This window comes from Anser brachyrhynchus, assembly GCF_964034855.1.
Source record: "Anser brachyrhynchus genome assembly, chromosome: 2".
Lineage (NCBI taxonomy): Eukaryota > Metazoa > Chordata > Aves > Anseriformes > Anatidae > Anser > Anser brachyrhynchus.
The window spans coordinates 14848960-14860914 of NC_137695.1; the positions used below are offsets into that span (position 1 = coordinate 14848960).

The window sequence follows — 11955 nt, forward strand, 5'->3', positions numbered from 1 at the left end:
GTGGCTGAATTCCTTGCATACCTATCTTAATCTATATTAATTAATTTTATTACAAAAATATCCCTTTAAAGGCAGAAATTGTCAGTTTTGCCTCAATGGATGAAAGATGCATCTCATTTTGCTAGTTTCTGATTTGCTAATTTTTGCTTTTGCAGGAAAAAATGTTTTACTTTCATCATCAAAAATTGCAGGAGCATATAACTATCTATTACACAACATAAGAAAAAAAAAGCTCTTATCTCTGCTAATAAATTATAAGGGGTCCCCATGGCACTGGAGGTTATACCACCACACCACAGCTCTCCATCCAAACAGTATCAATGGAATGCTTCAGCACAAAAACAGTGCCTGCTCTCTTCATACAATCTCCACACTGATTACCTGGTCGGCCTTTATCACACTAGGTGGCAGGTATTTCTCTAAAAAGCCTGAATTCCAGAGGAGGAAAACAGACAAACAAAACACACTCCTATGCAGTTATATCCTTCAGCATTTTCCTCATCATTCCCTGAACAAAGTATTAATTCAACAACAGGCCAAGGAAATTAATAACCATAAAATTCCACCTGAACACAAGAAAAATTGTTGTGTTTTTTGTTTGTTTGTTTTTTACTGTGAGGGAAGTCAAATAATGGTACAGGCCAACCACAGAAGTTGTGGAGTATCCATCCTTGGAGATATTCAAAACCCACCTGCACTCAGTCCTGGGCAACCTGCTCTGGCTGACCCTGCTTGAGCAGGGCTATTGGTCTAGAGGTCCCTCATTGCCTCAACCATTCTGTCATTCTTTGATAATATACAGAGAACCACAAATTGAGTATTAAAAGATAATGTATGAAAATGATTTACCTCTAACAGAACAAAACCAAGGTTGAAAAAATATCTGCCTGGAAAAAAAAATAAAAACCCCACACAGATGTCTGAAAAACAACCCTCAAGTTCAGCGAGCAGACATTTTACCTCTTGGTAGGAACCAACTCATCCTACTTTTCTCACATTACTGCACAACTTCAAGAAAATTACTAGGAGAGATGACTGGAAGTGGGAGAAAGCTACATGACAGTCACTTTCAGTGGCTGCCTTAACTGCACTCCTTCAGAGGTAAAAGAGGGGGAAGGAGCTATCTGTGCCCTTCTGTCCCAAATTCACAGGTGCCAGACCAGCAGCACAGCCACAAATCCCTCAGAAGCGCCCCGAGTTTCCCATCCCACACCCAGCAGAAGCAGGTAGGGATGTTCCTCATCCCAAAAAGTCCCTGCTTCCCCTCTCACCATGGCTCTCTAACCTTCACTGGGACGACCTCTCACCTGCAGAACGTGCCAGGCGGGAACGTAAACTACGAGAGTCCTCCTCATCCTAGGCCAAACAAAGCTCCCTGCAAAACCAGGCCGTTCCCCCTTCTCGGCAATAAGCTCTCCTCCCGGGTCAGGCCGACCCACCGAAACACGAAACACGGCGGCAACTGAGCCTCAGGGCGCCAAGGGGGTGGGCACGGCCTCCCGGCTGCCCAAGGCCAGCAGTGTGTGTCCCACAGGCCGCAGGGGCGGCAGGAGGAGCACGGTGGCCTGGCCTGAGGTGGCGGGGCCCCCGCTGGTCAGTGGCCACCACCAGGGGCTCCAGGGGCCGCCCGCTGGAGGCCTCCCGGCTCCGCCATTTTCCTCAGCGGCACCACGCTGCTGAACCCGCTGTTCTGGAGGGCCCACACAGGGACATGGGCTCCAGCTGAGGGCACCGAGCAGCTCTGAGCTCTGCCCCGGCTCCTCCTTTTGGTCAGAAGGCCTAAGGAACTCAGAGATGTAAACTCCAGACTCTTCTCCTCATCAGTACTTCAAGAGTTATTGGTTTTAACTGAAAGACCTAAGGCCCCTGCCCAGCATGGCTGAACCTCATCAGTTACCACCACGCAGTACTCAAGTACCAAGAGATACCAGCAGAGACTATTGTATGAGCTAATGGCTTACAAGTAAAATCTGTTACGTTAAAACACCGAATTTGAACTATCAAAGAAAGATGAAATGAAGGGGTGAAATCAGCAGAAAAAAAAAATATCTTGGTTTCATACTCCATTCTTCAAGGGAAAAAACAAAACAAAACAAAAAAAAAAACAACACAGGATTTCCAGGGATGTAGATAACAAAACCACAACCCAATGCCACAGGTTAGAAAAAACAAACGAGTTCTACTTGGTGTCTGAAGACCCAGAAAAACCCAGTTGCATTCACTCTTGAAAATAAACCTATAATGTAAATCAAGTATCTAACACGCCACATACATGGCGTGAAATAATGGAGCATCCCTCCCTTATAGTTCAGACAGAAATCTTACTAACCTCTAACTTTTGATGTGGAAGAATTTCTCTAATGTTTGTTTTTTTTTTTTTTAACTCAGTTCCTTTATTTCACAAAGCTGTTTTGAAGATCCTTCAAAGGGGTCTACACATCCTGAAGCTATAAATCTTAGCACTGGCAAGAACATTCTCTCAAGTGCTGAACCTTTCAGTGCTTATTTTCATGTTTGAGAATTGTTATTATGTCATCTTTATCCATTAACTGCCAAAGAAGTATCCAGGTATGATTACTATGTAGAACATGTACATTTTAGAAACCCAGATACTGTCACCACATGCACAGAGATGAAACAGAACAAGCACAATTGTACTTGCAAGACTAAACACATGCTATAAAAAAATGGAAGTAGGAAAGAGCAATGACTATTTTTATTCATTTTCACTTTTGTTATGCAACACATCTTCAAGACACACATTTCCACTGTTTGATCTTGCAGCCACCTCAATTCTTTAGGACTCTATCCTCATCTGCATAACAAATACATATAATCATCTGAGAAAAGTGTAAAGGATCCCTAATGATCATTCTGAAAAGCCTAGTCTCCTTAAAGTGTCACCTTTTAACAGACCTGATGTTATACTGGCCTATCGTTAAATACAGCAGGTATGGTTTTCAGTATAAGCTTGGTGTTTTTTCCTATTTAACAACAAGACTTAACAGCACATGACAACACCATACAAGTTAGTAATTTCATCATCAACAATAAAAGAATCGTAACATTTCTGAATGTCACTTTATTGATTCTTCTCGTCTTTCCACATTTCAGCTTACCTGAGGTACTGAGGAAATATGACTTTCGCCTGGCTGACTCCGATCGTGAACAGCGTCTCTGTCTGGCAGAGAATCCACTGTATTTTCATCCTGTTGCGATTCAACCATTTCCATGGTCATCTGTCTAAAAGTAAGTACACACATATATAAATTTTGTTGTATTAAGGTTTATCGGGCATCTAGGGAGAAAAGAGCACTACAAGATTATTTTATATTTGGAGCAGTAAACTAACAACTAACAGTAAACACATAGATCTTTCTCAAACTTATCAGATTAATTGAAGTCCTTTCTTCCCACTCACTCATATTAAATCTTCATTCACATAGCCAAGAGCTATAAAACGTGTGCTTTGGAAAGCTGCAAGGAGGGGCAGTTCTGGAAATGGTTCTCAGGGAAGGGATGAGCGGAGCCCTGGGGTCTTGAGCAGAGCTGACCAAGGGTCTACAAGCACTGTGCTCCTGCACAGCCCACCAGCACTGCCTGCAGAGGGTCCCTCGTGTCTCCCAGCGGCCACGTGCTGGCACAGCCCTCTAAAGGCTCCGCTGAGAACAACCCCGGTCTGGGATTTGTAGTACTGTAAACTGCTCGGGGCTCAAGACCCTCAGCCATTCTTCTCACCCTGCAGGTTTTAAAATTAGGGCAAGTTTCAGAGAAGAATAAACAACTCCCTGACCTTCAACTTAAACTACAAGTTTAAACTCGATAGAGAAAGCTTCTAAATATATCTGCTGTATAGAAATGCAGTTACCTTACGGTTGCTTTTCCATATCTCTTGGCACTCTTAGTCATAACGGAAGATGTGTGTGTGTTAAAACAAGGTTCTCTTCGGCTCCCTTTCTCTCTCTCCCCTACCATTCTCTGCACTGAAGGTGTAACACGGAACAAGTGACAAGTCACAAGCATTGCCATGGCAACCGTGCAAGTCACAACAGAACAAAGATGGGGATATAGGTTGGGCAGACGGGGGGTACGGAACCTACAGAGCCCAGCGTGCCCCGCAGACGCGCTCCCAACTGCGCGCGGTGTTGGGGAAGGAATTAAGACCACAGGAGGAAGTGACACCGCTAGGGGCTGTAAGAGGCAGAAAACAGAGCTTCTGCAGGCTCAGATCAGCTGGGTTCAGGCCCTGGAACTAGGGCACGGCAAGCCAGGCTGAGCGCCACCTCCAGCTGTCCCAGCTGGCTGGGAGAGTCCCACATGCGGCAAGTTAACGGCGCTGCGTCCAACTCAGCTCCTTCTGGGGCAACACAGAATAAAGGCATGAAAACACTGCTCTACCTCTGTGGTAACCTGAAACCATACAGGTCAGAGATGAACCCATTGAAATGACATAGAGCAGCAGATTTCAAACCTGCGTTCCTCTAATGGGGTCCTACTGACCGGATTTAACAGCCTGCCTTGCTGGCAGGACCTCATAAATTAAGCGCTTACACTTGTCGGGGTATTTCTGCGAACAGAAGCTTTACACTCTGTGTCAGCGCCGATTCAGATCAAATTCATAATTTCTTTCAACATTCCTGCCTTCTCGTAGTTATAACTCATCAACTCTTTCGCTAGGTACGAGCTAATTGAAGGGCTACTTTAATACACCAAACTGGACAACTCTGGGGAGAATGTTTTCACCAAGTTTTCCACCATAATTTTTCAAAATGTTTATCTTATTAATGCATTTCATTTGTACACATGTATTCAATATGACAATAAAAAAGTAGAAAATGTGTTTGTTCCTTAGTAAACTGGGAATAGCCACAGAGCTTTCACGTTTGAATCTGTATCTGGTTCACCTACGAATGCCTCCGTAAGCTTCAGAACAGCTCACCCACCAGGGCAGGTTAAATGATGACTATGTACGGGCACCACAGTCACTGCAACCTCTTCCTATATGAATACAGTCAGATTTAATTCACTTTGTACAGGCCTTGAAGTATTTTGTTACCCAAAGCCATCTGTCACACATAACCTACTGCTGAAAACATGAACAAAAAAACAAACCAGAAAACCAACACACAAGTATTTTCATCCCACTGAAAACATTTCACAGAAATTTTACCTGGCAAGAGCCAGACTTCATTTCATGAACAAACGGGTTTTATGTTCCAAATTGTAGCTTAATCCTTTCCTGATTGCAGAACACTATCAAAAATGTTTTGTTTTACTACTTTTATTATCAGCATCTCTTTCCCACAGCTTTTCCAGCTGCTGCAGTCCAGTAACTGTTAGCTAATAGCTATGAAAACAGCATCAGCACAGCAGAAATTCCAATAAAAAGTTATTCCTAGTATTTTATAAAGTACAGTACAGGGAAAGAACTGTTTTTTAGATTATCTACATTAAATTAGAAGAACAACAGCAAGCATTATATACGTCAGTGAAATAGCAAACATAATTAAGACATGGCATACATGAAAAACTCAAGAATTGAAATATATTTTCCACCTATGAATGTGTATATTCTGAGTCAACATAGACGATGGCTTATTTTAAATCTTTAGCAAAGAAGAACAAAAACTGAAGATTTTTATGCTGAAATTTTTTATGCTGCTTTTCTTTAGTTTTTTTGGTTTTTTGACAGCCATTAAATTCAAGTTTACCCTAGACCATAGCAAAACACTACTTCTAGGTAAGCTAAAACCCACTTATTTTTGAAAATATGGCTGTATGTTGGAAAACTGGGTCTTGAGTAACAATGCTGCAGAAATCCCCCATCCCAATTACAAAGGTCTAACTACATCCTACAAAACCAAAACAACCACAACAAATACGTAAGTACTTTTAAAAGATTTAGGTTGACATGAAACTTCTATGAGAAGGCTAACTGAAGCTATATTGTAGCCTATTAATATCATAATTCATACATGTTACAAGATTAAGAACCTTCCGTAAACATAACCATAGGAATAACTAAACTCACAGGCAAAGGTCACTCGCAGCCACTGGCGCCCACGGTGCCGTGGTACAGCCACATCACCTTACGTGGGCTCATGCGCAGCTCAAGACTGTGCATGCTACGAAACTTCTGAATTCCACAATCTGGTCCAGGTATCGCTGTCTTTAGTGCATTTTCATAAACTCTCCGATTTATATAGCCTGAGCCTTACAGGCTGTTTATTTCCTGTACTATCTCATATATCACTTAACCATGAATACTGAAGTACTTCAATAAATATGCAGAATAAAATGGAGTAGATCAAAACAATGTTTTTCTAAAACCTCAGTTGTAAGAAAGTTAGTAATGCAGAACCTACCAAATAATTTCTTTCATGTCTCATACTCAATCACTCCACACTAGAATAAAATTCTAAAAGACTTTTTTCCTTTTAAGTTTCAAAGAAAAAAACTACTGTTGTCAACCACTTAAAATCCTTTATATAGGTGTATCAGTATTAGTACGCATCACACTACAGCTTAAATTAATTAAAGTCTACCCTCTGTATAATATTGTAACCTTCCTCCTGTTTTACAGGAAAATTAATCAATTAGTTTTAAAGGATACAGTCCTAACCTCCATCTAAAATGATATGTTTTTCTTCACTGTATGATTAACAATATACAAGCTTTAGTCCTATATTCACCATTAATACAATCATTTCCTACATATTCTACCTTGGTTGTTTATGATGACTGGACACTAATTTTAAATATTAGTCTGGATTTTTAATTCAATAAACAAGACATACCCCTCCCACTAAAAAAAAAGGGGGGGGGGGGGAATGGCTTTCCCTAACCTAAGCAAAGATAGCCCTTTCTCCCTACAAGCAGATCTTCAAGATCTGGCAGGAAGCTTAACTGTTATCTAGTTAATAACATCTTAATACCTACTAATATATGTATTTACTATAGTTACTGACACTTAGGTACAGTAGCTCAGTAGCTGGTAAACACCGATTAAGAAGATGAAGATGCACATAAAACACACCAAAAGCTTCTTCAGCTGGTAACAGCAGCATCGCCAACGGGACAAAACTGACAGCATGAGCTCGAGGGAAAGGCAGACAACTGGAAGTCACTTACATCTGTAGGTAATGCCTTTAGTACCTATAGGTGGCATTTTTTAGTATATTTTGTCCATAAAGGACAAGGATAGCATCTTTAATGATATAGTTTTCTGTGATAAAGATCACAAAAAAATTATTTTACCATCAATAGTGCTATTTGTTTTAGAAGCATATCAGTGAATATTAATGTGAATATTTAACATTTGACCGTGAAATTCAACTGCATGCGCAAACCAGTATAAACTTGCATGCGTGACTTTCTCATTAAATACCCAGAGACGTTTTAAAGGTAGCTTCTTTATTTCCACAATACTTGGTACATCGGTGGCTGTTTACAGAGGCGGCTTATGACGAAGGGAGAGGCTTAGCAATACGCTTCAACCCCTGCTCCACGCACCTCTTTGAAGGCTTTTATTCTCGGGGAAGTTACTAGAAAGCAAGCGTGTGAACTTACACAGGCCTGGTTTGCACTTGCTGGCGGCCCGGCAGCGAGCGTGGAAGCGCTCGGAGCGCCGGTTTTGGGGGAGAAGACGGTTTTCAGAGGGGGGCGCTGCCCTCTGCCTCGCCGTGCCGCTGTGAGGAGCGCACCACGGCGCCCGCAGCGTCCAGCCGGGGCAAGCCGCGTTCTGCCGGCGTTCCGTGGCGGCACAACGCTGCTCTCCCATCGCCTAACTTCCACAGGTTTTTCTCCTTTTCCTTCCCCACCCTCCTCGTCCTCACCAGGACGCCAGCTAGCCCCCCCCCCCGCCTGGTACCTCAGGATCACCGCACCCACAACGACCCCAGCAGCCGGTACCGGTCCTTACAGCCCGGGGAGCCCTGAACACCCCTGAGGGCCGTGCCAGCACCGGGGCCCGTTTAACCGCTGCGAACCCCGCTGGAAGCGGGCACAGCCCTCCCCGCCCATCCCCAGCCGCCGCCGGGCCCCCCCCGCCGCCCCTTCTCCTCAGGGGGCGCCGGGACAGAGCCGCTGCCCCCCCCCCCCATCCCCTCATCCCCCCCCCCCCCGCCCCGCCCGGCCCCGAGCTCCCCCACGGCGGGCGGGCGCGGCCCTCCGAGCGCGCTCCCGACGAGGACGCGCCGCCCCCGCCCCCTGGCGCGCGCTCCCGGCGGCGCAGCGCCCCTCTGCCCTTCCCCTGCCCGCCGCGCGCCGCCGCTGCCCCGCGCGCGGCCCCGCCGCCTGGGGGAGGGGGGAGGGAGGGCGCGTGGGGGGTGCCGGGCTGCGCGCACCCGTGTCCCCGCCCCCTCCCGCACTCACCCGGCGCCCTGTGCGCGCTGCCCCCGTCACAGGGGGGTGGGGGTGGAGGGGGATTGGGCCGGGCGGAGCCGCGCGTCGGCCTCACGTCAGCGCTGATGCAGCCGCGCCGCCGCGGGGGCGCTGAGGAAATGGCGTCCGCGGCGACTCCCAGCGCCGCCGGCCGCCGAAGGGGGCGGGGCCTGGCCGCGGGCGGCGCCGCCGAGTGGCCGAGGGGCTCCCCAACGGCAGGCGGCGGGGCCAACCGGCGCCGCGGGGCCGCGGGCGGCGCTGCTCATTGGCTGAGGGGCGGGACGAGGCGGCGGGGGGCGGGGCGTGTTGGGGGTGGGGGAGGGCTTGGTTGTAACGCCCGGGCGGGCCCGGCCCGGGGAGCGGGGCTGGGGCGGGGGGCGCGGGGGGACCCGGCAGGGCCCGGAGGGGCGCGCTGCTGCACGCCCGAGTTACATGGCCCAGTTTGTCTTACACCGTTAGGTGTTGCCCCTGCCTGTGGGTTATGTTTCTGTGAGAAACCGTGCGGCGGTGCGCCCGGTGAGAAGGAAAGCCCAGCGTTGTGTTCCCTTGGCTGGCGGTGGTCGGGGAGCGGGAGGGCGCGTCACGTTTGTCTTGTTCACAGAGCGGGGAGAGCCGAAGTATCGATTTCCTGCGTTTTCAGAAATAATAACCCTTATCTCTGACTCCGTGAGAAGGGAATTGCATTTATCTACACGGGCTTTGCCTTTGACCACTTAACGTTGTTAACGCGTCTCAAAGAAGTTACTCAACACACCTACCCAGATCACAATCCAGAGCAAATAATACATTTTTAACGTCCCCGGTGCTGATGAAAGTTGTCAGTTTGCATTCTGCATTTCCTTTGCCGAAATGCCGAACAGCCCCCTTCCTGTTTCGGTTCTGTTTCCCTCCTTTGGCTCGCTGCACACACCGCTGTGTGTCTCTTCGGGGTTTTAAACAGGCGTTGCTCTTCCCGTGATTAACAACCCATTAGGAACAGACTTCTGATGCCCATCCGTCAAATACGTGCTTTACTAGAACCCCCTGTTGAACTAGAAAATATTTTGTGGAATAATAACATAATCAAATGAGCAGGCAGGCATAAAAATACTGAGAATAACTGTGCTGGTGCCTTTGGAAGTAATTCTGCCCCCATCTAGTGTATTCAAGAAGTCAAAATCAGCTGCTGTGATGCTAGTAACACCTCAGATGTATTTTTAAAGGTGGAAATCTGATTACAAACAGAAAAGTTGAGAAAATGTGTTAAAGAATGGAAACCAATGGAGTGAGCTGTTTATAAACAAACCACAAATTTCCACGGAACTCTGGTGGTGTGAATTTGGAAAAGCAGTTATTTTCTGTTAGTTTTCAAGTAGGTCATTAGCAGCTTTTAAATGCTTACCTAGCAACTTGTTACTATTTGTACCTTTTTTATCTAGTTTAGCGAGGTATATTAAACTCTGTGCTCGGTTAAAGGTTGGGCTTGATGACCTCAGAAGTGTTTTCCGAGCTAAATGATTCTGTGATATTATCTACATGAGAAACTGAAAATTTAACTTCCAGTCTGAGAAACATCTGGTCAGAGGAATGAGTGAACTGCCAAAGGGATTTAGTCTTTAGGGATGTAGAGATGATTAACCAGCTGCAGCTCTTGAATACTTGACATGGCTTACTGAGGCCGGTAAAGTTCTGCCTGGGTTTAGTCTGGCCACAGGGTCAGTGGGCTAGAAGAGGAAGGTAAAAAACAGGAAACATTGCATTCTTACTGTGGCGAGGCTGGGGTAGTGTATTTGTTAGCTGAGGCAAGAACAGTCTTTGCTACGAAAGTGCATCGCTGCAACTAAAATCATCCTAAAATTGTTCTAAGTGGGATCAGTCCCTGACATGAACCAATTTAATTTGGAAGGCTAAGGCCAAAAGCAATACATAAGAAGACCACACAGGGCGGGACTCTTTATGATTGTCATAATTTACACGAGGTGATTCTGAACAAAAATTTGAAATCCAGGCACTTCACTGCCATCACAATGACCACCTGGGTCATCTTTCCTCTCCAACCTGAAATGTCCGATCGTGTCCTACAACTTCAAGGAAATACTAGCAATTCAATAGCAGTTACTTTTTAATTGCTTTTGTTTGTTTTTATTTGTTTTTGGATTTAGTGCGCAAAGTCAGGACCTCTCTAAGGAGTTAAAAATGTGAGTCAGTGCCAGCTTAAGCAGCCTCCAGTATCTTCTGGCATCTCATTCGCACCACTTGGGGAACCCAGAAGCCTATCTGGGAAGTAATCTGAGTTGGAAACAGTACACCAAGAAAAAAACAGTTGCTTTTAACCTGGATCAACCTGGCCCTCTGCACCATCACACAGAGAAGTACGATCTTGACTGAGGGGTTAATATATGAGCAGGGAGTCAAGTGACTTCAGTTGGCACTGACACCAAAAGAAACGCAAAAGAAACACGATGCCCTTTGCTAAGAACGTAAATCCTTCACCTAGGTATATTACATCACTACAAACACTGCGTAATCTTCAAAAAACTGATTTTACATATTGGGTCTTCAATCTTTCAAATAGATTTTTTAAAGAATGGAGTTAAAAGAACTTCATGCATTTCAATTATAGTCTTATAAGATACATCTAGTTTTCTTGTAAAAAGTACATAGATTGTCACAGCATAAGTAAAAATAGAAAAATGAATAAGCTGCTTATATTTGTAGATTTCTTTTTGATTAGAGTCCAGACATTTGAAGATAATATAGGTTAGACTGACAGAAAATAAATAAATAAATAATGGCATTCTAGTTGAAATAATACTGGTATTTAGTATTTTTGCTTTTAAAAATGATCCCAATATTGACACCTTGACTGATGTTTAAGTGTTTGTTCTGTGAATTTTTTCATCTTCTAGCCATTTGGTGTGTTACATATATCTCTTTCCAGCCCATTCCACGCTTACACATCCTAAACATTAAGAAATGATGAAATAAAACTTAAAGGTTAAAAAAAGCCTTTATTCAAATTATGTCTGAAATGCCCTAAATGTTATTTGTATAACAAAAATAGTTATTTGTATAAAGAAGATGATAATTTACAGGTAGTTTTTTATACCAGAAATAATTTCCATTGAATGCTTTGCTAAAAGATGTCCAATAAATTTATTTTCATGTAGCACTTAATGAAACTCCCTGTTAGCATTTTCTAATCATGCTATATTTTTCTTCGATTATGCAATCTGATGTTTGATGTCTACGTCTTTGTCTCCTTTGTCTCCCTAAAGAATGCATGTTTGTAATTATTGTCATAGGTCATAAATTAATTCCTCAGTGGTTATATAAACCTAGAAAAGACTGGGAGTGTAATGATAGGACAAGGGGTATCGGTTTTAAACTAAAAGATGGGAGATTTAGATTAGATGTTAGGAGGAAATTCTTCACTCAGAGGGTGGTGAGGCAGTGGCACAGGTTGCCCATAGAAGCTGTGGATGCCCCATCCCTGGAGGTGCTCAAGGCCAGGCTGGATGGGGCTTTGGGCAACCTGGTCTGGTGGGAGGTGTCCCTGCCCATGGCAGGGGGGATGGAACCAGATGGTCTTTG

General features: G+C 44.9%; 1 protein-coding gene across 14 annotated transcripts in view; it reads right to left on the reverse strand.

Annotated features, from left to right (window-relative positions):
- CREM (cAMP responsive element modulator) overlaps positions 1–8601 on the reverse strand; it is a 33632-nt gene extending 25031 nt beyond the window's left edge. For 2 of the 14 annotated variants that reach the window (XM_080580875.1, XM_080580862.1), the window contains exons 1-3: positions 7570–7850; positions 3869–3983; positions 3120–3243 (exon numbers count right to left, since the gene is read on the reverse strand). In XM_080580875.1, the coding sequence (XP_080437001.1) occupies positions 3120–3243; positions 3869–3983; positions 7570–7780 (450 nt within the window). In that variant the 5' untranslated portion in view covers positions 7781–7850. The other 12 variants (XM_080580864.1, XM_080580879.1, XM_080580877.1 and 9 more) reach the window with 11 other exon arrangements.
- Between the last annotated feature and the right edge of the window lie 3354 nt (positions 8602–11955).